This window comes from Notolepis coatsorum (genome assembly GCF_963971535.1).
Source record: "Notolepis coatsorum genome assembly, chromosome: 15".
NCBI classification, from domain to species: Eukaryota; Metazoa; Chordata; class Actinopteri; order Aulopiformes; family Paralepididae; genus Notolepis; species Notolepis coatsorum.
The window spans coordinates 40,666,504-40,692,709 of NC_140179.1; the positions used below are offsets into that span (position 1 = coordinate 40,666,504).

General features: G+C 43.3%; 1 protein-coding gene across 4 annotated transcripts in view; it reads left to right on the forward strand.

Moving 5' to 3' along the window:
• ints13 (integrator complex subunit 13) overlaps positions 1-25,795 on the forward strand; it is a gene marked incomplete at its 3' end in the record, with an annotated part of 48,003 nt that extends 22,208 nt beyond the window's left edge. For 2 of the 4 annotated variants that reach the window (XM_084330118.1, XM_084330117.1), the window contains 10 exons: positions 12,426-12,510; positions 13,046-13,138; positions 14,091-14,180; positions 14,445-14,623; positions 18,094-18,258; positions 18,757-18,911; positions 18,999-19,229; positions 19,861-19,997; positions 20,431-20,566; positions 25,330-25,795. In XM_084330118.1, the coding sequence (XP_084186244.1) occupies positions 12,426-12,510; positions 13,046-13,138; positions 14,091-14,180; positions 14,445-14,623; positions 18,094-18,258; positions 18,757-18,911; positions 18,999-19,229; positions 19,861-19,997; positions 20,431-20,566; positions 25,330-25,366 (1,308 nt within the window). Of the gene's footprint in view, positions 1-12,425; positions 12,511-13,045; positions 13,139-14,090; positions 14,181-14,444; positions 14,624-18,093; positions 18,259-18,756; positions 18,912-18,998; positions 19,230-19,860; positions 19,998-20,430; positions 20,571-25,329 lie in introns of those variants that run through there. The other 2 variants (XR_014620526.1, XM_084330119.1) reach the window with 2 other exon arrangements.
• Positions 25,796-26,206: the final 411 nt, after the last annotated feature.

Genomic DNA, 26,206 nt, shown 5'->3' on the forward strand with positions numbered 1-26,206 from the left:
TTATAGTTATTATTAGCTGTAACATTTGATAGCTAACGCTAGTGTAGTGCTTTGTAGTTATTATTAGCTGTAACATTTGGTAGCTAACGCTATCTTTAGTGCTTGGTAGTTATTGGTAGCTAAGCTAACGCTAGCTTTAGTGCTTGGTAGTTATTGGTAGCTAAGCTAACACTAGCTTTAGTGCTTGGTAGTTATTGGTAGCTAAGCTAACACTAGCTTTAGTGCTTGGTAGTTATTGGTAGCTAAGCTAACGCTAGCTTTAGTGCTTGGTAGTTATTTGTAGCTAAGCTAACGCTAGCTTTAGTGCTTGGTAGTTATTGATTGCTAAGCTAACGTTAACTTTAGTGCTTGGTAGTTATTGCTAGTGATGAAGCCAGCCAACAAAAGCAGATGTTGAGTTTGATGCTTTTCAGTGTGGAGTAGACCATGTGGACTGAATGATGTCATACATGGATGGAGGCAGACATCTTTAACACCCCCCACCCCCCCAAAATGCTTTCTTACTCAATTCCATCTTTGTTTTTGATAATTGTATCCTTTGTTTGTAGATATTAACTCCCTGTATGAAATATGTTCTCAGAATACGTCACCTACCACCTCGACAGAACTAAATGTTTCCACATTCAATTTTTTTTCTTTTTCTGGCCATGTTTAACAGCGTCCGCCACACAGTGTCCTCCATACATCAGTTTTTACAGGTCTCCAGCCCAGAACCATTTCACCCATCCACTCCAAACACACACACACACACACACACACACACACACACACACACACACACACACACACACACACACATTTGAATACTTTATTTGGTTCCACAAATTATATTACATAAACAGGGAATCAAATGTATCGGGGCCAAGCAGCACTAAACACTTAAGGGTACACATAGCACCTCCTTCTCCACGTGGCTAAGCTGCCAATAATAGCTGAGACGGAGCAATATTTGGCAATTTGTTTGGCTTTTCTTTTAGACATTGCAGCAATTCTCAGACCGGTCATGGTGCATTTGTATACATGGCCAAGACTTCCGAATACAAGTACACTATATCTACACCTATACCCAAGGTCAGCCATCACACTGAGCAGTGGTTGGTATTTGATATACTTGTCCTGGAAGGCCTGGTCCATGTACAGATCAAAGGTACAGCCTACTTCTATGATCAGCACCTCCCTGTGGCTGGTGTCAAGAAAAACAACATCCGGTGTATTTGGTATGTTAGCAAAGACATCGTTGGTAAGGTCAAACCACTCTGGTTTCACTCTGGCATGTTTGTACATTGCTGCACTAGATGGTGATATGTTCCGTACCGCATCAGACACAATGTCCACAATACGGTCATGACGAGCGATGTACAGATGTTTGTATGCATTACATCCGTTTGTTATGTGTGCAATGGATTCTAGGTGTTGTGAATCCTGATGGTTTAAACAGAATGGACTGTGGGTTTGAGGATACCAAGTGGACAGATTGTATTGAGTGGGTAATACCTGCAGCAGTCTTGCTTTGATGTTAAATTTGAAAACATCCTCACCAACAGCGGCGTTCTTAAACACTGAGTGTGAGACAGAGTGGTCAGCAAACTCCAAACAAGCTAGCTTTCCCTGTAGTCTGAGTCCACACCAATGCTGCCTGATCTCAGACTGCTTCATGCTAAGCAGAACCCTCCTTGCAGAGTCTGTGCAGTTCGACAGTCTCTTCCTGCGGTGTTGTGATGTTGGCCTTCACAACCACACAGGGGTCTGTGATAAGTTCATCAGAGACAGGGACTTCAGTCTGTGTGTTGGGTCTTGTCCATTTCAGCTGAACTCCAGTCTGGTTGCAGAGGTCATTGAGATCTGGCCAGTCAGACCAGACCCCGAAGCCCTTGGCCCGAGAGTCCAGTTTCCCAGAGTCTTTCTTCCTGAAGCCGAGGAAGTTATTCTGGTCTGCGGTGGCCAGGGGAATCTTCCTTCTGTGTAGATCCAGCAGGAGAGAGGCCCTGGCCATTTCTCTGACGGTGACATCATCATTGTTAAGCATGTGGAGCAGGTGGGCTAGCCTGGTGGCTATGTAGGTCCACTCGACATTGGGGACTCCCAGCCCTCCCTCTCCACATGGGAGAAAGATCATGCCCCGTGTGGAGTGTGTGTTGAGGCCTACCCACTTTCTGACCAGCTGAACAGTTTTGTTTGTCATTTCTCTCAGTGCCTTGAGAGGGATGTGTACATTGGCAAAAAGGTGTTGGATCTTAGCCAGAGCCACCTCTCTCACAGCCTGGAACTTCATGATGACGAGGAGGGGGGAGTCGGGGGACAGGTCAATCAGGTGTAGATGATGGAGAAACTCTGTAGTGAGCTCCTCGACCTGCTCCCCCCACTCTCCAGCGATGTTAAACCTGTGGCCAAGGTATGGGTAGGTCTCATTACGGGAATACACCTTGATGGGTTGGCCCATTACAAGAAAGGAGGGGGGCTTGTCGTTCTTGGCCTTATACCAGTGGTTGCCTCCACTGCGGCGCTCATGGAGTACGGCGCACTTGGCTTACTTCACCTCCAGCCCTGACCACTGGAGCAACTCATCAGTGCTTGCCAGCATAAGATAAGATAAGATATTCCTTTATTGATCCCCTTGGGGAAATTCAGGCATCATAGCAGCATGGGGGGGGGGGGGGGGGGGGGTACAGGTAGTAAAACAACAACACAGTGTGTACAGGTAGTAAAAACAACACAGGCAGTGTAAACAATTTGGTCAATATAATTTACTATCTGACTAGCTGAAGAAATATTCACATTATTCACAGTGTCACATAAGGTGCAGTATGCATAAGGTAGTGTTATAATTTACTATCTACTGAGTATACATTATTCACAGTATCACGGTATCCACTGAAATATACATTATTCACAGTATCACAGTATCCACATAAGGTGCAGTAAGCCTAAGGTAGTGTAGGTTGTCCTCCTTGGGTTCCTATAAGTCCCAGGTCAATGTCTGGTAGCAGTCGCTGTCTCTGCCCCCTGTTGTGGAGCCTGGAGGCTGCTAGTCGCTGCCCACTGTTGTGGAGCCTGATGGCCGCTGGTATAAAGGACTGCCCGAGGCGGTTAGTTGAGTGTCGTGGGGGAATGAGTCTGTGGCTGAACGAGCTTCTCATCTTGACTAGCTCGTCGTAGAGGGGGTGGTAGGGGTTCTCCATGATGGCAGCCAGCTTCCTTATCATCCCCCTCTCTGCCATCACCTCAAGTCTAGGTAGCTCGACTCCCACCATGGAGCTAGCCTTCCTCACCAGCTTGTTGAGCTTGTTGGTAGGGCTGGGCGATATGGAAAAAAATCATATCGCGATAACGATATGATAATTTTATTTTATTTCTCGATATCGATAATTATTAATTTTTTTTTTTTTTTTTTTTTTTTTAACAACAGATTTTGCAGCAATTCTTTGTCATTGCCGCCATCTTTAGTGTTACATCCCCTCACACTCCAGTTCTCAGGCTGCAGCTGGTTTAAAAGCTAAAGTAAACCGGCTTCTCTGCTGGCTGTGGCTCCAGAGGAGTTGAACAGTTCTGGCTCTGCTAGTTTATTTTCGATCTTTTGGCGCTTTTTTGGTGGACAAACCACCGCACATGTGCACTGTGACTCGTGACTGGAGTCTAGTTCTGCTAGCACACATAGCCTACTGTGTACAGACGGTTTCAAAATGTATTTTAAATTAGAAAGCAAACAAAATAAATGGACAAGAGAAAAAGAAATCTGAATTTGGTCAGTATTGTCATTTGGACAAGCAAAGCCATTACTTTAAGTTGCAGGCAAGAAAGACAAGTCTGTCCACTGTCTCTGGTTTTAAAACTGCCCTGTTGCAGGTAAAAAAAAAAAAAAAAAAACGATTTTTCGATTTTTTTTTTAATTTCGATATTCGATATCGATTATTAAAATATATCGCGATATTTATCGTTATCGTTATATCGCCCAGCCCTACTTGTTGGTGTCCCTTGAGTTGATGTAGCCTCCCCAGCATGCCACAGCATAGAAGAGGATGCTGGCCACAACAGACTGGTAAAAAGACTGCAGCAGTCTGTTGCACACATTGAAGGACCTGAGTCTCCTCAGGAAGAACAGCCTGCTCCGTCCCTTCCTGTAGAGGGCCTCTGTGTTATCCGACCAGTCCAGTTTATTGTTCAGGTGTACCCCAAGGAACTTGTATGAGTCCACCATCTCCACATCCACCCCTCGGATGGAGATGGGAATCGGGGGGGGCCTCTTCTTGCCCCTCCGGAAGAGTCCACCACCAGCTCCTTGGTCTTACTGGTGTTGAGTTGGAGGTGGTTAACACACACACACACACACACACACACACACACACACACACACACACACACACACACACACACACACACACACACACACACACACACACACACGTTTCCCTGTCTTTTCCCTCTTTCTTTTTTTCTCTCTTTCCTTCTTTCTTTCTTTCTTTCTCTGTGAGGTTCATATTTTTTATCAGTGTTGTGTGTTCTGGTTGATGTCATCAGCTGATCAGACTCTGCTGCTGTTTTCATGCTGTATCTTCTGTTTTGCAATAGCCCACATTAAATGTTTGCGAACAGGTTAGTACACACACACTCGCATGAATCAGAGAGAAGGTAGGTTTTACACCAGGCAGGTTAGAGGCTCTTACACAGTGTAGTATCTCTGATAGGACGCAGGTTAGTGGCTCTGACACAGTGTAGTATCTCTGACACAATGTAGTATCTCTCACACAGTGTAGTATCTCTGACACAGTGTAGTATCTCTGACACAGTGTAGTATCTCTGATAGGAAGCAGGTTAGAGTTTCAAGTTTCAAGTTTCAAGTTTCTTTAATAGTTGTCATACAGAAGTACAGAATACTTTTGTACAAAATGCTTCTTACTGTTGCGCTCCAGAGACTGTGCATGACAAGATAAGTATGAATAAAAACATAGTAAAAATTAGAAGTAAAAAAGAGGCTCTTACAGTGTAGTATCTCTGGTAGGAAGCAGGTTAGAGGCTCTTACACAGTGTAGTATCTCTGACACAGTGTAGTATCTCTGACACAGTGTAGTATCTCTGATAGGAAGCAGGTTAGAGGCTCTTACAGTGTAGTATCTCTGGTAGGAAGCAGGTTAGAGGCTCTTACACAGTGTAGTATCTCTCACACAGTGTAGTATCTCTGACACAGTGTAGTATCTCTGACGCAGTGTAGTATCTCTGATAGGAAGCAGGTTAGAGGCTCTTACACAGTGTAGTATCTCTGATAGGAAGCAGGTTAGAGGCTCTTACACAGTGTAGTATCTCTGACACAATGTAGTATATCTTACACAGTGTAGTATCTCTTACACAGTCTAGTATCTCTGATAGGAGGCAGGTTAGAGGCTCTTACACAGTGAAGTATCTAGAGTCCGATACCGATACCAGTATCGGAAAAGCCTCCGATACAGCCTAAAATGCTGGTATCGGTATCGGCGAATATGCTTCAATTCTATGCTCCGATCCCATATGACGTAATTTATCAACAACATGTACGGTATCCTCCTGCTGAGAGTGAGCATTATAAAACAAACATGTTTTTAATCGACCGTGAATTAAAGTGTCAAATGCTGTTTGTCATTTTAACAGCAGATACTTTCTTAAATGCCATCGTCCCGACAGAGTGGTGTGACGGGGAGCTCTGATGTGTTCGCTTGCTGGTGTTATTAGCATTAGCTGAAGAGCTAACCGAAAAGCTAGTTTTAGCTTAAAGGAAAACTCCAACATTTTGCGAAATTAGCTTAAACGTTCCTGTAAACATGTGACCTGTGTATTTACCACGTCTCCCAGTCACACAAGTCTCCAAGTCACACAAGTCTCCCAGTCACACAAGTCTCCCAGTCACACAAGTCTCCCAGTCACACAAGTCTCCCAGACACACAAGTCTCCCAGTCACACAAGTCTCCCAGTCACACTCCCAGTCACACAAGTCTCCCAGTCTCCCAGAATTTCAGAATTCTGTATTTAGCTTTTTATGCTAATTTTACCATCAGAAATAGTGTCTAATAAGTGGGAATGAATAAATGTCCACAATTGAATAAGATATAACAGTCCATTTAATGGTTTTAAGTGCTGCAACAAAATAAAAATACACATTTCAAGTGTACTACTGACATTATCACAATGACAATGTCAGTAGCCTAGCTATGTCTATTATATTGTGATGCAATATAGTAATGCATAATTTAGGCACCTTTAGTTTAGTTTATTTTGTTTATAAAGGACAGTGTATAATGACAATCGTTTGCATTAAACAAATGGATGGGTGCACTAGATTTAGCTAGAAGCTATCATTTCCATCTATAGTCCTATGTACTGTAACGTTACATAGCTATTTACGTTTATTTCGTTTATAAAGGGCAGTGTATAATGACAATCGTTTGCATTAAATAAATGGATGGGTGCACTAGATTTAGCTAGAAGCTATCATTTCCATCTATAGTCCTATGTCCTAACGTTACATAGCTATTTAATCACAATAGTGTCGCACATGTTTTTGCGGGTCCAGTCCACGGAACGTTGACAGAATTTGCAAAAAACCTTATCGCCGGAGGCATAAAAGTTATTAGGATACTGTTCTGCTCTGAATTGAGGGCCTATTGCGGAATTTCTTAGCTTCTTGACGATGTTAACATCAAAGCAGCCAGACGCTTGAGCACTGCTGCGTGTTGTGTGTAACCCGCTCTAGCGTCCCCGCCTCCCCGCCCCGGTCATGTTTGCTTTGCACCAAACGTTCCACCCAAAAACGGAATTTCAGTCCAGATTAGACCAAATTCTGCAATATTCCACGTTTTGCACTTGATTCCATTTTTATTGGTCAATTCCGCGATTCCGTGAACGTGGATTTCATATGGCTCTACCTAAGCCCAATGCATGCAGAGAGATGAAAAAGGTATGTATCTTCTTGTCTAACTCCAGGGAAGATGTTAAATAAGCTAATTTATTTCCCAAAATTTTGGAGTTTTCCTTTAACGTTACCTTGGCTAAAGTTGCGGCTATTCATAATCCAGCAATAATGGCTGCAGACCTGCAAGCAAAGTACAGCAAGTTGGCAAAGGAGTATTCCAAGGTAAATAACTTTTTCACCAGTAACGTTACATTGTCTTTCCATTTAGCTCACGCTAACGTGGCTAACCTAAGTGTCGTCACTGATCGACCTCTCGCACGCAATTAATGACATGTTGCGGACAGCCATACCGGTGACAATGTTTAGCTTTTAGTGCCAAAGGATAAGAGTCTGAGGCGGAGTCTCAAAAGAGAATGTTGAATATTTATTGTGCATTAAAAATCACAACATAAACGTTACTACTAGCCAGAGCCTCTGCTGCTAGCTAACTGAACCGGAGCACCTGGATAGTGCAACAACGTATAACGTCCGTGCGGAACCAATGCCCCAACAACCGTTCCGTGGCTGAACTCATTGAGAGCATAGTTGTCAATTAATGATACTAATACTAATCTATACAATCACCTGTTGTTGAATAAATACCATTACTTTCTAGTTATTACTAAAAAACAGTATATATAAAACAGTATCTGTAGCTGTAAAAAAAAAATATAATTTATATAATATAATATATGTTTTAATGTATGCACTGGTATCGGATCGATATCGGCCGATACCCAAAGCTTAGGTATCGGAATCGGATCGGGAATCGGAATCGGATCGGGAAGGAAAAAATGGTATCGGAACATCTCTAGTATCTCTGATAGGAAGCAGGTTAGAGGCTCTGACACAGTGTAGTATCTCTGACAGGAAGCAGGTTAGAGGCTCTTACACAGTGTAGTATCTCTGACACAGTGTAGTATAGACCACTACACTTCCGCGTTACATTGAAATCGGGGAGGAGATTGCGGGGGGAGCATATGAATGAATGTGGATCAGAGCCGTGATGTAAGTGGTTGCCGATACAGCTGTGGGGGTGCTAGAGACATGATCGAATAGACGTTTATGCGCCTCAATCTCCTGAACACGGCGTGACCCATTCCTAATCGATCAGAACTAAATTGGCAGAGAAAAAGCCCATTTTAAAGCACCTATTCCGCATGCACATGCGCAGAGTGCCCATGGAGTCTGGACGACGCGAGATGACGCATGAATGAATGTGGACTGTTCCATCAGAGGGCGGAGCTTCGGTGGTAATGTGAGTGGCTACAGACCGCTGCACTTAAATATAAACATTAGTCTACCTGGAGACTCAATGAGGTAATTGTAGATGTCGCCATAAGATGCGTCTGGCCATTTAGTGGGATCATTTTTTCATTATCCTGTTCGGCTGAAAGGACACTGGCCACCGAAACTCCCCCCTCTGATAGAACAGTCCACATTCATTTGTGCGTCATCTCGTGTCGTCCAGACTCCATGGGTACTCTGCGCATGTGCATGCGGAATAGGTGCTTTAAAATGGGCTTTTTCTCTGCCGATTTAGTTCTGATCGATTATGGGTCACGCAGTGTTCAGGAGATTGAGGCGCATAAACGTCTATTCGATCATGTCTCTAGCACCCCCACAGCTGTATCGGCAACCACTTGCATCACGGCTCTGATCCACATTCATTCATATGCTCCCCCCGCAATCTCCTCCCCGATTTCAGAATCCCGGAAGTGTTGCGGTGGTCTATTGCTGACACAGTGTAGTATCTCTTACACAGTGTAGTATCTCTGACAGGAATCAGGTTAGAGGCTCTTACACAGTGTAGTATCTCTGACACAGTGTAGTATCTCTGACACAGTGTAGTATCTCTGACAGGAAGCAGGTTAGAGGCTCTTACACAGTGTAGTATCTCTGACCCAGTGTAGTATCTCTGACACAGTGTAGTATCTCTTACAGGAAGCAGGTTAGAGGCTCTTACACAGTGTAGTATCTCTTACACAGTGTAGTATCTCTGACACAGTGTAGTATCTCTGACACAGTGTAGTATCTCTGATAGGAGGCAGGTTAGAGGCTCTTACACAGTGTAGTATCTCTTACACAGTGTAGTATCTTACACAGTGTAGTATCTCTTACACAGTGTAGTATCTCTGACACAGTGTAGTATCTCTGACACAGTGTAGTATCTCTGACACAGTGTAGTATCTCTGAGGCTCAGTGTAGGAGGCCGGTTAGAGGCTCTAATTTCCCGGGTGCACCAGTCTGACGTGTCCAGGAATACAGTATGGAGGACCAGCTCCTATAGAGAAGACGAGAGGATGTGTTTCTGTTCTGTGTGGAGCAGCGCCTACACTCCTACAGGGATTTTCACTCTTATATTTATATATTTTATATATATATTCACTTAACTATATTGTAAGAGTTAGACTCATCTGCAAAATTCTGTCTCCAGTTGATTTTCTAAGATCAGGGTCCATATTCATCACACTTGAGAATTAAGGAGTACTGATCTAGAATCAACTATCGGGTCACAGGACTGTACACACCTCACTGTGAGCCAATCACGTCTCAGATCAGCAATCCTACTACCAGATGTGTGATCGATACAGACCCTGGGCCATAGGACTGTCTGTTCAACACAGACACAGAATCACAGTGTGTTCTCCTCTTACCATTCATAGGAGCTAGTCGTCCATTCGTTGTACAGAGAGGTCTTCTGAACTGAGGTGTGTTCTGAACTGAGGTGTATTCTGAACTGAAGCATATTAAATGAGTCAGAGGCAAACGTGTAAGAGCCTATTAATATCAGGCAGTGTTGAGTTGCCCCTCCCGAGAGACTCGCAGCATCTCACTCACTGTTTTGATCTGTCTGTCAGTCAGTCGGTCGGTCGGTCAGTTCTACAACTTGGTGGTCAGATCACAGCCAAGGACAGGCAACACCCGTCTCAGACTCACACCTGGTGCATGCAGCGGACTCAGAACGCTGACATATGCAGGACAAAATACAAATGCAACATGCAAGCATTTCAAAGATTTCATAGTTACATATTCACATTAGGATATCAAGTCAGTGTGAATACTGTATGTGCCTGGTACTTCCTTCCTGCCACTTATCCTGGGGTGTTTTGTCGTTGTCTTGGAGTCATCTGCCTCTGTCCTGTCCTGTCCGGGGGCGTGTCCTGTCCCAATGACCCGTCACTCTACTGAGTGTGTCCTGGGATTTCCCGCCAGTTAATTCCACTTACACTAACCGTCTTGTGGGTCACCTGCTACTGTTCTGCTCTGCTGCTGTCATTTCACTGTCCTAACAGTAACGGGACACCCCAGGACGATGTTGGAGGACACCTCTAGAGACAGTAGCAGGACACCCCAGGACAGCAGCAGGACATTCCATGCAAGTGCAAGGAATCAAGGACTTTTCACCATCCAACAAATGCATATCAGTATCCCACGTGAAAATCAATGATTAATGGCAGTTATATGAATATATTTAAACTGACTGATTTCCTAGTATGAACTATAACTGAGTGAAATCCCTGAAATTGCTCCATGTTTTGGTAATTTCTGTTCAGTATATTATGTATGTATAGGCCTAACGTGTTCAGTATATGTATGTATAGGCCTAACGTGTTCAGTATATGTATGTATAGGCCTAACGTGTTCAGTATATGTATGTATAGGCCTAACATGGAGATTAAACTGATAGATTATCCCTGCAGTCATCACGGACCAGGCAGCGTTGCCTCTCCTTGGCTTCTGATCATGCAGTGTGTCGTGGCTGGTAACAGTCCCCTCCCTGTAGCTGTCCCGACTATTACCCATCGGCCTCAGCTTCCCCATGCCTGTCTATTCCTTCTGTCTCCTCCCATGAGAGATGGTCAGTCACGCTTCCTCCTCTGTCTTGCTGTGGTCCTGTGTGGCGTCTTTATGCGTAGTTTACCAACATGTTGTTTTATCTTGTTCCTGCTTTTTTTCTTTTTCTCTCTCACTGTACCTCCAGCTTTATTCCACTAAATCCCCTGAACTCTCCTGAAGACCAACCCATAGCTGAAGCTAAATACCTTAGTGTGTGTATTCAAGTGGTAGAATAAGGTTTAATTTAGCTTTGGTAGAATAAGGTTTAATTTCACCTTAGCAGAATTAGGTTTAATTTAGCCTTAGTAGAATAAGGTTTAATTTAGCCTTAGTATATTATGGTTTAATTTAGTCTTAATATAATACAGTTTAATTTAGTCTTAGTAGAATAAGGTTAATTTAGTCTTAGTAGAATGAGGTTTAATTTAGCCTTTGTAGAATAAGGTTAATTTAGCCTTAGTAGAATAAGGTTAATTTAGTCTTAGTAGAATACGGTTTAATTTAGTCTTAGTACAATACAGTTTAATTTAGTCTTAGTAGAATACGGTTTAATTTAGTCTTAGTACAATACAGTTTAATTTAGTCTTAGTACAATACAGTTTAATTTAGTCTTAGTACAATACAGTTTAATTTAGTCTTAGTAGAATGAGGTTTAATTTAGTCTTAGTACAATACAGTTTAATTTAGTCTTAGTAGAATGAGGTTTAATTTAGCCTTAGTAGAATAAGGTTAATTTAGTCTTAGTAGAATAAGGTTAATTTAGTTTTAGTAGAATAAGGTTAATTTGGTTTTAGTAGAATGAGGTTAATTTAGTCTTAGTAGAATACGGGTTAATTTAGTTTTAGTACAATACAGTTTAATTTAGTCTTGGTAGAATAAGGTTAATTTAGTCTTAGTAGAATACGGTTTAATTTAGTCTTAGTACAATACAGTTTAATTTAGTCTTAGTACAATACGGTTTAATTTAGTCTTAGTACAATACAGTTTAATTTAGTCTTAGTACAATACAGTTTAATTTAGTCTTAGTACAATACGGTTTAATTTAGTCTTGGTACAATACAGTTTAATTTAGTCTTAGTAGAATGAGGTTTAATTTAGTCTTAGTACAATACAGTTTAATTTAGTCTTAGTAGAATGAGGTTTAATTTAGCCTTAGTAGAATAAGGTTAATTTAGTCTTAGTAGAATAAGGTTAATTTAGTTTTAGTAGAATAAGGTTAATTTGGTTTGAGTAGAATGAGGTTAATTTAGTCTTAGTAGAATACGGGTTAATTTAGTTTTAGTACAATACAGTTTAATTTAGTCTTGGTAGAATAAGGTTAATTTAGTCTTAGTAGAATAAGGTTAATTTAGTCTTAGTAGAATAAAGTTAATTTAGTCTTAGTAGAATACGGTTTAATTTAGTCTTAGTACAATACAGTTTAATTTAGTTTTAGTAGAATAAGGGTTGAATTAATCTTAGTAGAATACAGTTTAATTTAGTTTTAGTAGAATAAGGGTTGAATTAATCTTAGTAGAATAATGTTTGATTTAGTTTTTATTTTAGCCTCAAAAGAGTGTTTGCATCTTCCTTTTTTCCATAATTTGTCCTTCCTTTGGAACATGAAAGCAGCAGTGTGTGTGTGTGTGGTTCATGCTAACATGTGTATATGTGTTGTGTGGATGTGAAGGAGGAGCAACATGCCAACACGTCAGCTAACTACGATGTGGAGCTGCTGCACCACAAAGACGCTCATATGGAGTTCTTTAAAAGCGGTAAGTACTGTCATTAGCATTAGCTGTCTACTCCTTAAAGCTAGAATCTGTAACGCCAACAGTGACCTCTAGGCAAAAGAGCCCTGCTTGGTATTGCACTTTGTTTACATTTTCTGTTTTACTGTGTTGTATAGGTGACTATGCAATCTATCTATCCATCTATCTATCTAAGTATAATCTTATCTTACTGTGTTGTGTATCTTATCTTACCTAAAGTATAATATTATCTTACTTTGTATTATCTTAGGTGCTGTTACTAAAGTATAATTGTATCTTAATGGCTATTATCTTAGGTGACCTGTTACTAAAGTATAATTGTATCTTAATGGCTATTATCTTAGGTGACCTGTTACTAACGTATAATTGTATCTTAATGGCTATTATCTTAGGTGACCTGTTACTAAAGTATAATTTTATCTTAATGGCTATTATCTTAGGTGACCTGTTACTAAAGTATAATTGTATCTTAATGGCTATCAACTTAGGTGACCTGTTACTAAAGTATAATCTTCTCTTCTCTTCTTGTGTATTATAGGTGACCTCCACATGGCCGGCAGCACCAGTAGAGACAGTGGTCTGAAGGAGACGGTGACTCTCAAATGGTGCACACCCAGAACCAACAGTATAGGTCAGCACTGATAGCTGGAAGGACACAATAATCAATAATAATGACTGACTGATTGACCGAAGAGCTACTGGATTGGTGAATGATTTATTGGTCATTGTATGAAATGTGTCATGAATCATGGAGCAGGTCTAAGTGCTTGTACGAAAACTCCACCATGTAAGGCCATAGATTTAATACACATGAAACATCCACCATGTAAGACCATAGATTTAAATACACATGAAACGTTCACTATGTAAGACCATAGATTTAAATACACATGAAACATCCACTATGTATGGCCATATATTTAATACACATGAAACATCCACCATGTAAGACCATCGATTTAAATACACATGAAACGTTCACTATGTAAGGCCATATATTTAATACACATGAAACATCCACCATGTAAGGCCATATATTTAATACACATGAAAGATCCACCATGTAAGGCCATAGATTTAAATACACATAAAACATCCACTATGTATGGCCATATATTTAATACACATGAAACATCCACCATGTAAGACCATCGATTTAAATACACATGAAACGTTCACTATGTAAGGTCATATATTTAATACACATGAAACATCCACCATGTAAGGCCATAGATTTAACACACATGAAACATCCACCATGTAAGGCCATGTATTTAATACACATGAAACATCCACTATGTAAGGCCATATATTTAATACACATGAAACATCCACTATGTAAGGCCATAGATTTAATACACATGAAACATCCACCATGTAAGACCATAGATTTAAATACACATGAAACGTTCACTATGTAAGACCATAGATTTAAATACACATGGAACCACTATGTAAGACCTATTTAATACACATGAAAGAAACATCCACTATGTAAGACCAGAGACAGACAGCAACATCTAAACGGTCTTATTGAAGCACATGTTTGTTTCTGTGTTTTGTTGTTGTTTTTTTTCTCTCAGAGCTGCATTATTGTACGGGAGCCTATCGGATCTCACCTACAGACGTTAACAGTCGACCTTCATCGTGTTTGACCAACTTCCTCCTCAACGGTAAGCTGGATCTCCTCTGAGGTGGGGCCAAGGGTCAGGTAAGGGTCCTGTACTAGATGGACTTTCAAGAAGTCTCAAGTGTCTGTCCCTTATTGTCCTATGTAGTAACTCCACCCACCTGGGACTCCCAGCAGGTTAAAACTTGACAAAGAAGAATAATTTACAACAATGTTCAACCCAGGTCTGCCTGACACAGAAGTCGGTCTCTCTTTAGTTAAATTTATTATTTATTTATTGATAAACTTTTTTTTCTTCTCCGTCCAGGTCGATCGGTGCTCCTCGAGCAGCCCAGGAAGTCAGGGTCAAAGGTCATCAGCCACATGCTGAGCAGCCACGGCGGCGAGATCTTCCTGCATGTGCTCAATAGCACCCGCTCCACGCTAGAGGACCCGCCCTCCATCAGCGAGGGCTGTGGGGGCAGAGTGACAGACTACCGCATCACGGTGAGTTCACCTCAGACTATTACATCACAGTGAGTTCACCTCAGATTTAGCGCTGGGCGATATATCGAGTATACTCGATGTATCGCGGCTTGTTCTACATGAGATGTAGTAAATTACTATATCGTGAACATTGAGTATATGTTGTCACGTTGCGACTGAGATGAGACTTGCTTTAGCGCAGAGCTGTCCTCTCATTTCATTATAGACACATGACCAGTGCAGACCTTAAATGACATGCAATTGTAATTTCATTAGACAGACCAGCGCGGACCTTTAATAACATGCAATTTAATTGACACGAGCAATGGGCTAACGTTAGCTGCTAACCAAGTTATCCATTAGGACTATGCTAAGCTAACTAGCGTTAGCTGCTAACCCTGGAAAACGCTCAAAGCGGACTCCACAACACTAGTTCCATTCGTGAGGAAAGGGGGTGGGTTATATTGACAACGCTTGACAACAGAAGTTTAAACATAACTTCATATTTATTGGTCATTCGTTTCTGTATATCATCCAGTTTCCATCTCCGTGTGTTAAACTCTTCCTGTTTACATTCGAGTGTGACGTCATCATCAAAACGCGAACCTAGAACAAAACCCGAGGGGGGGGGGGCTGGCTCTCGCGCATTCTTGCCCCCTCTCTCTCTCTCGCTCTCTCTCTACATTCAATGTTAAAGTAGCCAAACGTTACAGTATAAATACTAACTGGATAGTTGATGATATAAACATTTAATTTCATTATCTGAAATATTCTAAAATCATTAAGTCTGCTATAAGAGCGGCTACGTGGCGTAGTGGGCAAGGCGCTCGCCACGAATGCAGAGACGCTGGGCTCGCCTGTTCGAGCCCAGCGCTCCACATTGCTTTCAGTTTAGCTGGTCGTTCATACTAATACACATTGGCCGTATTAGGGGGTGGGAAACTGATGGGTGGGGATCGGGCGTTGTGGACAGCGACTCCTACAGGTCGGTTGGTGCGCCTGCGCAGTGGAATCAGGAAGTGTCGGGGGCAGCGTGAGCCTCCCACGCGTTACTCTAGCCACTGAGAGATCGAGCTGCGCAGGTGAAAAGATGCGACTGCTGTTACCTCAAGTACCGGAGGGGACTTGTGCTATGTATGACTTAGTCCACATTGCAGCCGGCTTGTGGGAGGCAAGAAACAGCATTCGTGACAGGGGAGGGTTGAATTGGATGATACGAAATTGGGATGGGAGAAAATATAGAAAATGGGAGAAAAAGTGGATAAAAAAAAGTCTGCTATAAGCCATTATCCCTTTGTGTGTGATTATTATTTTCTCACAGTAGTGTGTGTATATATATATATACTGTGTATATATATGTGTGTGTGTGTGTTTGGCTAAAGTGGATAGAAAACACAGTACTGTGCAAAAAAAGGCACCCAAGAGTTTTTATATAAATGGTCTTAGGCTACGTTTAGACGGAGAGAGTCTGAACAGAAACCGCAAAAGTCGTCTTACGGTTTCACTTTTAATTTTGCGTTTAGACTATCGTTTTGGGATGGAATTCTGTGTGCAGACGAGGCTGTAACGACTCCAGACGACTGAGCCCCGCTGTCACACGATTGGCGCATATGTCACATGACGTGCTGTGAAGACCTGCCCTACTCTGCCTCTGATTCGCAGACTGTGGGTGGGGAATGTGATTGGACCAAAGCAGAGTCACTCACAGACAGTGGGTCCAGTCACGCCGCGGGACAGATTCTTGTGTATTTAAAAGTACTGCCAATGTAGCCTTCAGGTGATCGCCATGGATAGAATCAGACATGCTTTGTTTACGCTTCTAGGCTACTGACGCATGCCTGTGATGTAAGCAGTACACGCGACGAGAGCCTTGACAACCCTTTCGTCATCGTTTTATGCGGTTTGACAGTTTAGATGAGAGCGCGAAGGTTTATCGTTTCTAGGAATTCCACCCTGGAAGGTAGTCTCACTTTTTTGCGGTTTCACCCCGTAAAAACGCTGTTTCCAGGGGAGCTCCAGTAGCTCACCGCGTATCTCGGCGCTATTTCGGCGTCTGGGACAACCGTGCGCGTCACGGATCTGGGGTACACAAGTTCGACTCCCGGACTCGCCGTATTTTCTCAGAGTGTCTTTCCCCGATCTATATCCCATTCAACCTGTTTCTGTCGGTCATGCTTGACCAGAAAAAGCGATAAACGCTGAAAAGAACCAGCTGTCTGGTCAAAGTAAAAAAAAAAAAAACGCTGTTTCCGTATAAACGAAAGGCACATCCGAAAAAATATTTTTGCGGATTCACCTGCTAGCGTTTCCGTCTAAACGGGGCCTTAGATGTAAATAATTATTTTTATTAGTGTGTCAGTAGACTACTCTTAGTATATTTTCATTAAATTATTTTTTAAAGCATCTTCATGGTTTAATAATGCAAACATATGTTGCAGGGACTTATTATAATCATCATATTGGCGTGACTGTATGCATCAAAGGGTTAAATCAAGCATTTTTAAGTGCTTTAGAGGAAATGTCAAAATATCGCGATATATATCGTGTATCGTGCTATGGCCAAAAAATATCGCGATATCATTTAGAGGCCATATCGCCCCGCCCTACTCAGACTATTGTATCACAGTGAGTTCACCTCAGACTATTACATCACAGTGAGTTCACCTCAGACTATTACATCACAGTGAGTTCACCTCAGACTATTACATCACAGTGAGTTCACCTCAGACTATTACATCACAGTGAGTTCACCTCAGACTATTACATCACAGTGAGTTCACCTCAGACTATTACATCACAGTGAGTTCACCTCAGACTATTACATCACAGTGAGTTCACCTCAGACTAATACATCACAGTAAGTTCACATCAGACTATTACATCACAGTGAGTTCACCTCAGACTATTACATCACAGTGAGTTCACCTCAGACTATTACATCACAGTGAGTTCACCTCAGACTATTACATCACAGTGAGTTCACCTTAGACTATTACATCACAGTGAGTTCACCTCAGACTATTACATCACAGTGAGTTCACCTCAGACTATTGTATCAGTGGCTGCCGGTGCGCCCACCACACAGGGTTTCAGCACCACTCTCCACTGGACAGCTCCCTCCAATCATGGTGGTGTTGCTGTGGAGGGAATGACATTTCCTTAATGTTAAGATAAAGATTGTTCACGAGTCCCACATCTCAAGTCGAGTCTCAAGGCGTGTGGGTGCGACTGGAGTCCCAAGTCTCGGAAGACTTGAGTCCCCATCTCTGACCCATTAGTCACTTTGCTTCCAGTCCTGAGCTGCCTGCCTGTAAATCAGCCTCTAGTATACACTGTGCCTAGAATCCCTTGCTGTTGTATCTAACTAATACTAAAGTATTTTCTGTTGTATCTAACTAATACTAAAGTATTCTCTGTTGTATCTAACTAATACAAAAATATGTTCTGTTGTATCTAACTAATACTAAAGTATTTTCTGTTGTGTTCTTCAGGACTTTGGGGAGTTCATGAGGGAGAACAGGTTGACCCCGGTCTCCGAGTTGACCTCTGACCCCTCAGGGAAGCCCCCTGCAGACAGGGCCAAAGCTCAGCTGGAGAGACACACCAGATACTGGCCCATGATCATCTCCCAGACCACCATCTTCAACATGCAGGCGGTGAGACGCTGCACCACTTTATTATCAATAATGATCATCATAATTAATATTCCAAGAGGAGAGGACACTATTCATATTGTCAATATTGCAACATGTGGGTCTCTCACCATATATTGGTGCCATATAGCATCATGGTCAACCAAGCTGTCTGTCTGTTTATATTTATTATCTGTCTGTCTCTCTTTTATCTGTATCTGCCCATATCTATCTATCTATCTATCTATCTATCTATCTATCTATCTATCTATCTATCTATCTATCTATCTATCTATCTATCTATCTATCTATCTATCTATCTATCTATCTATCTATCTATCTATCTATATATCTCTGTCTCTTTCTCTCTCTCTCTCTCTCTCTCTCTGTCTTTCCCCCTCCCTCTCCCTCTCCCCCCCCCCCCCCCCCCCCCCCCCTCTCTCTCTCTCTCTCTCGCTGTATGTCCCTCTCTCTCTCTGTATGTCCCTCTCTCTCTCTCTGTATGTCCCTCTCTCCATCTAGGTGGTCCCCCTGGCTAACCTGATAGTGAAGGAGAGTCTATCGGAGGAGGATGTGTTGACGTGTCAGAAAACAGTTTATAACCTGGTGGACATGGAGCGGAAGAACGACCCTCTACCCATCTCTACTGTGGGCTCCAGAGGGAAGGGACCCAAGAGGTACCGTGTGTGTGTACGTGTGTGTGTGTGTGTGACTGACTTGATCTGCTGCATTTAAAGATGCCTGACTCTCCCCTTCCTCTCCAGAGACGAGCAGTACCGCACCATGTGGACCGAGCTGGAGACGCTGGTGAAAACACACGCAGAGGCCAGTGACAGACACCAGAGGGTGCTGGACTGCATCGTCGCCTGCCGCAGCAAACCACCCGAGGAGGAGGAGAGGAAGAAACGAGGGAGGAAGAGAGAAGACAAGGAGGACAGGACGGAGAAGAACGGCAGCAAAGACACAGAGGACAAGAGCTGGCAAGACTCTGATAGGTCAGTAGAGAGAAGCAGGAGGAGCTAACGTCAGGGCAAACTTTGATAGGTCAGTAGAGAGAAGCGGGAGGAGCTAATGCCAGGGAAAGACTGATAGGTCAGTAGAGAGAAGCGGGAGGAGCTAACGCCAGGGAAAGACTGATAGGTCAGTAGAGAGCGGGGGAGGAGCTAACGCCAGGGAAAGACTGATAGGTCAGTAGAGAGAAGCGGGAGGAGCTAACGCCAGGGAAAGACTGATAGGTCAGTAGAGAGAAGCGGGAGGAGCTAACGCCAGGGAAAGACTGATAGGTCAGTAGAGAGAAGCGGGAGGAGCTAACGCCAGGGAAAGACTGATAGGTCAGTAGAGAGAGGGGGAGGAGCTAACACCAGGGAAAGACATAGGTCAGTAGAGGGAAGCGGGAGGAGCTAACGCCAGGGAAAGACTGATGGGTCAGTAGAGAGAAGCGGGAGGAGCTAATGCCAGGGAAAGACTGATAGGTCAGTAGAGAGAAGCGGGAGGAGCTAACGCCAGGGAAAGACTGATAGGTCAGTAGAGAGAGGGGGGAGGAGCTAACAACCAAATCACGCCAGACCATATAAAAAGATGGGAGCGTTCTGCCGTCAGTGCTGAGGTGTCTCCGTGTGTCTTCAGGCTGAAGGGAGCGGTGGAACGGGAGAAAGAAGAGCCAGAGACTGAGGTGATAAAAGACTCTCCTGACTCCCCAGAGCCGCTCACCAAGAAGCCTCGTCTGGTCGCAGAGGACGTCCCACCGCAGGAGAAAGCTAAAGGTGAACTCTGACCTCTCCTTCATGACCCCTCGTCACGTCACAGTACTAGCTAAAGGTGAACTCTGACCTCTCCTTCATGACCCCTCGTCACGTCACAGCACTAGGAGCGTTTAGACACCTTTTCAAAAACAACAAAAACACATTCTACATGGGCCCATGCTTTTTCCCCAACAACGCAATTGCCATGTGGGTAATTATTTGTCGAGAGCCAGCATGGCTTTCCCCCCCGTAGGCAGACATTGTCGTTTGTGTTGTCAGCTGACGGTGATATAGCTGCTGCCGCTGGCACTCCAGTTAGACACGTTTTCCTGCCCACACTGCTACTACGTATTCATTGGTGCACCGACGCACGCTAACGGAATGCTGTCACTTGGTGTGTTTCATGCTGTGACCCCTCCCTCCCTCCCTCCTTCTCTCCCCTGCACTGATCCAGGGCCAGTTTCACTCCTCACCATGTGGACCAATAGGATCACAGCAGCTAACTGCCGGAAGCACCAGGAATTCGCCGGGAGAGTCAACGCTGTCAACAACAAGACAGAGCTTTACCAGCACCTCAAAGAGGACAACGGGTAGGAGGCTACTGTCGTGTGTTCATTCATTCAGTCTTTATTTCATCTCCAAAGATTGTTGAGAACAAGCTCTCATTTACAATGACGTAGTAGAGATATACAACACATAATACCAAAACAGTGTAGAAACAGAAAAGTCAATCAATTAAAGATTTAAAATAATTAAAAACTACAGACTGTGGTGAAGTGGTTTACTATTAAGGATTTAAACTGACCAATAGATACTAATGTATTGAGTTTTAAAGTGAATTACAAAACGTTCCACATGTCGGGGGGCACAGAAGCGAAAAGCAGATTTTCCTAATTCCTAATTCAAGAATCAAGAATCAAGAGGTTTATTTGTCACATACATACCAGGGCATACAGTGAAATGCCTGCATCGATTGTCCAATCAATAATACAATAATAAAATAGACATAGAAAAAAAAAACAGGTAAGATGAGATGTGCATGATAAAAATAGACATGCTAAAGAAGAGAAGGCACTGGTTCCTATGTACACTACTATACAATTTTAACTCTGTCATTATGTTATACTTAAAATATCTAAAGTTCTAAACTATACTATACAAGAGCCACATCTGTTATTTCCTTAAAGTGACTTGCTCATGTATACTTGTGAGTGGAGAGTTCAGTGTTCTGATGGCCTGGGGGAAGAAGCTGAGCCGGAGTCTCTCTGTTCTCGTAGCGTGTGTACGTAGGCGCTTGCCTGACCGCAGCAGCTTGAACAGGCTGTTGTTGGGGTGGTGGGGGTCTTTCATTATTCTGCAGGCTCTGGATTTGCACCTCCTGTTATATAAGTGCAAATATTCAGTGCAAACTCTGGGCACTTTAAAGGGGAGATGAAGCATTGAACAATATGAGCCTAGTTTGTTTGTTGTGTACCTTGGGTAAGACAGGGTCCTATAATCAAATGTGAAATCCTGCTTATTTGTCTGAAAACTCAAATGTAATTTCCCTGTTTTTCGCCATGGGCGGCGCCATTTTGTTGCTGACGTCACGGTGATGGTTTGGTCTGGCTCCTGGCTTACACTGCTGGTTAGCTGCCTAGTAAACATGGAGTGTCTTGAAGGTCAGTCAGTAAATGCAACGTTACTTACCAAACAACGGGACCGCGTGGTTCTTTTTGTATTGCTCCCGGCTGTTTAAACTAATTTTACAGCGTGAAAGAGAGAGGAAAGTTGGTTCATTTCCACAAACTACCAGTGAAAAAAACAGTGTTGTTGGCGCGTTGGCTGGCTGCACTCAAGCGGCGCGATCAGCCTGTTGGACAGGGAATGAAGATCTGCAGCGAACACTTCATTGCCTCGGATTATGTTGTTGAGGGTGTCTTTGAAGAGGATGGGAGGTTTGTCCAGAAGACCACTAATCAGCTGAAGCCCGATGCGGTTCCCTCGGTCTTCGACAGACAGACTGGCCCAGGCAGTTTAACCAGCGTCAGCCCTGCGCCGGTGCATTTAGCGTGCTGGCTACCTAGCTACGGTTCAGCTAACTAGCTACATGCAGCATTTAGCATGCTGGCTACCTAGCTACGGTTCAGCTAACTAGCTACATGCAGCATTTAGCATGCTGGCTACCTAGCTACGGTTCAGCTAACTAGCTACATGCAGCATTTAGCGTGCTGGCTACCTAGCCGGGATTCAAAGCCAACTAGCCGGCTAACCCAGCTCGCTAAATGCTGCATGTAGCTAGTTAGCTGAACCGTAGCTAGGTAGCCAGCACGCTAAATGCTGCATGTAGCTGGTTAGCTGAACCGTAGCTAGGTAGCCAGCACACTAAATGCTCCGGCGCAGGGCTGACGCTGGTTGAACTGCCTGGGCCGGTCTGTCTGTTGAAGACAGAGGGAACCGCATCGGGCTTCAGCTGATTAGTGGTCTTCTGGACAAACCTCCCATCCTCAACAACATAATCCATTTTGATTTAATCCGAGGCAATGAAGTGTTTGCTGCAGATCTTCATTCCCTGTCCAACAGGCTGATCGCGCCGCTTGAGTGCAGCCAGCCAACGCGCCAACAACACTGTTTTTTTCACTGGTAGTTTGTGGAAATGAACCAACTTTCCTCTCTCTTTCACGCGGTAAAATTAGTTTGAACATTGATTGATTGATTGATTGATTGAAAAGTTTATTAACAGATTGCAGAATGGGTACAGTACAGTACAGCTCAATACATACAATTGTTAAGGGGATGCAGACCAGAGAAAGACTTTCGTCTTGTTTACATCAGGGTCCCCCATTTTCAATTCATCATAACATATGACATACATGACATACAGATAGACAGTACTGCTACATCTATACATTTATGACATATCAGATTTGCAAATACAGTACTGATACAAAAGTGTCCAGAAAAAGAGTGTATATACATTTGACGTAGAAACTGTACATTGGAGGAGGTTGGGTGGGTGGGGTGGGGTTGGGTGGGTGGGTGGGGGCTGTACATTGGAGGTGGAGGGGGGGGGGGGTTGGGTAGGGGGGGACGGGACACTGTACACTGGAATACTGACAAAGCCATACTTGGTCATTTACTGTGCAACTGGGTTAGGACATTTGTAGGGGCCAGTTTCGAATTGCAGTCTCCCGTAGGTGTTTTTTGAGTGTTTTTGAAAGTGGGTAGTGATTCACATTCCTTTACAGCTTTGGGTAGGGCGTTCCACATTGATGTGGCATAATTGCGAAACGTGTTTAGTCCCTTGTTTGAGCCGAATCTGGGTTTAACATGATTTGTGGAGCTCCCTCTGGTGTTGTGATCGTGGTATTCACTGACCTTTGGGAAGTATTTTGACATGTACATGGGTACCTTGGTCGCGTAGTGTATCTTGTAGACCAGGCCCATTGCAAGTTGCTGTACTCTGTCGTCTACTCTAAGCCATCCTAGGTTGTCAAAGTGGGCAGGGGTGAGGTGGGTTCTAGGAGTCAGGTCAAGCAGTAGTCTGACTAGCTTGTTTTGAGATGTTTGTAATTTGTTTTTTAGTGCCTTTGAGGTGCTTTGGTACCATGAGGTGCAAGCATAGTCGTAGTACCCTTGAATGAGTGCTCCTGCTAGAGTCTTCAGGGTATTCTTGTTTACCAGAGAGGAGATCCGGTACAAGAATCGAGTTCGTTGGTTGACTTTTTTTTACTACATTGGATGCCATTTTGTCACAGGAAAGATTAGCCTCTAGGATGGAACCCAGGTAGGTAATTTCATCTTTCCTTGTGACAATATTGTCAGTCACCCACTGTAACCGAGAAGCCGTCGGTCTTGCTGAGTTTGTTATTTGAACCGAAGAGAATGGACTCTGTTTTGCCCATGTGTAATGATAGTTTGTTGTCGGCGAGCCATATGCAGATTTTGCCTAGTTCTGAGCTGAGGGCTTTTTCAACCTGTAACTTGTTCTTGTCAGAGACCAGCAGCCGGGAGCAATACAAAAAGAACCACGCGGTCCCGTTGTTTGGTAGGTAACGTTGCATTTACTGACTGACCTTCAAGACACTCCATGTCTACTAGGCAGCTAACCAGCAGTGTAAGCCAGGAGCCAGACCAAACCATCACATGACGTCAAATTGGCGGCGCACATGTTGATAAATGATTTTTTCTGTGGTCTAAATACTAATTTGATGCTATGACTATGTTTATATCGCTATGCTTCATCTCCCCTTTAAGCATAAGCCAATCACCAGAGCAAGGTCCAGTCCAACAATGAAGTGTGTGTGTGTGTCTCTGTGACTGTCTGTGTGTCTGAGAATTTCCACAATATGTAGAAACATGTAACAGGCCAAACTTATTTGAATTAATCTGCTGGATTTTTAACACTTCCTTACTGGTCATTTTCCACTGAAAGGACTTGCCGTGGCAAACTGTGCTGTCAAACAAAGAAGTATCTACCGGTATATAGAGTATACAGGTTTTATCTTTTTTAGATAAGAGCTTTTATACTGATTTAAGGCTTCCAGGAGTAAGTAGAGTAATCCAGCCTTACTCAGCACTATGGAGGTCTGTTACTACCAGGAGTAAGTAGAGTAAATATTTTAATAAGAAGTGCTGTGTGTGTATTACAGCCTTGTGTAACTAACTTTACAGATGATAATACTAATACAAATAATAAAAAGTAATGATAATACAAATAAAAAGGACTCAATAATGTTATTTTCAAAAACTGACTGAATTTATTGTTACACCTGCACACACACACACACACACGCACACACAAAGAATGGCCAACTCCGGGCGGCTAGGTGGTGCAGTGGGCAAGGCGCTCGCCACCAATGCAGGAGACGCTGGGTTCGAGCCCAGCTCTCCGCATTGCTATCAGCTTGGCTGGTCGTTCATACTAATACAATTGGCAGTATTAGGGGGTGGGAAGCTGATGGGTGGCGATCGGACGTTGTGGACAGTGACTCCTATAGGTCGGTTGGTGCGCCTGCGCAGCAGAATCAGGAAGCGACGGGGGTGGCGTGCCCTCCCACGCAGACCCCCGACGCTGAGAGATCGCACTGTGCAGGTGAAAAGATGCGACGGCTGCTTCCTCGAGTACCGGAGGGGACACGTGATGTAAGGCTTCGTCCACATTGCAGCCGGCTTGTGGGAGGCATGGCCTAACAGCGTTCGAGACAGGGGAGGGTAGAATTGGACGATACGAAATTGGGATGGGAGAAAAATAGAAAATGGGAGAAAAAAAGTAGATACAAAAAAAGAATGGCCAACTCCAGAATCACCATTATACATTTTTTTTAAATGTTGTGTTCCGTTTCTCTGATCCTTGTAATTGTATTCCTCTCAGGATGGACGTTCATGAAAATGGCAAAGCCTCCAGATGATGGAGAGGAGATGACCAGAGCCTTCTGTATCAACATGTTAACAACATGTTATCCTGGATCAATAACAATACGTTATCCTGGATCAATAACAACACCTTATCCTGGATCAATAACACGTTATCCTGGATCAATAACAACACGTTATCCTTGATCAATAACATGTTATCCTGGATCAATAACAGCACCTTATCCTGGATCAATAACGACATGTTATCCTTGACTCAATAACAACAACCTGGACTCAATACCAACATGTTATTCTTGATCAATAACAACATGTTATCCTGGATTAATACCAATATGTTATCCTGGATTAATACCAATATGTTATCCTGGACGACAGAGGAACAGTGAATCTTGATGTGTATTTTATAGATTTTTTTACCCATGTTTTTGTAGATATACTGTACCGCCCACATCCAGTATTGTGCAAAGCAATAAAGGTTGTCAATAGATGCCGTCTTCTTCTGTTATTATTTGCTCCACTTTCAGATCTTTTGTGACCTTTTCCGTGGTTTTCATTGACCACAAGACGACAATAATATGGTGCCTGTATTTTAGAGCAGACCCAAGCTTCTGTCGCTGCTGTGGTATTTTATGCTAAATAATATTGACATAAAGTAGGTATAAACAGTGAATTATCTTTCTTTACAGATCAGGTTCATGCTGGGGCGGCTGGGTGGCGTAGCGGAGATTGCGCTCGTCACCAATGCAAGAGACTCCAGTCTCGAATCCCGGTGTCAGCATTGCCTGCGGCTTGGGCCAGTCGTCATACTATCTCAATTGACAGAGGTAGCGGGTGGAAGTCGATGGGTGGGGATTGGGCGTTGTGGACAGCGA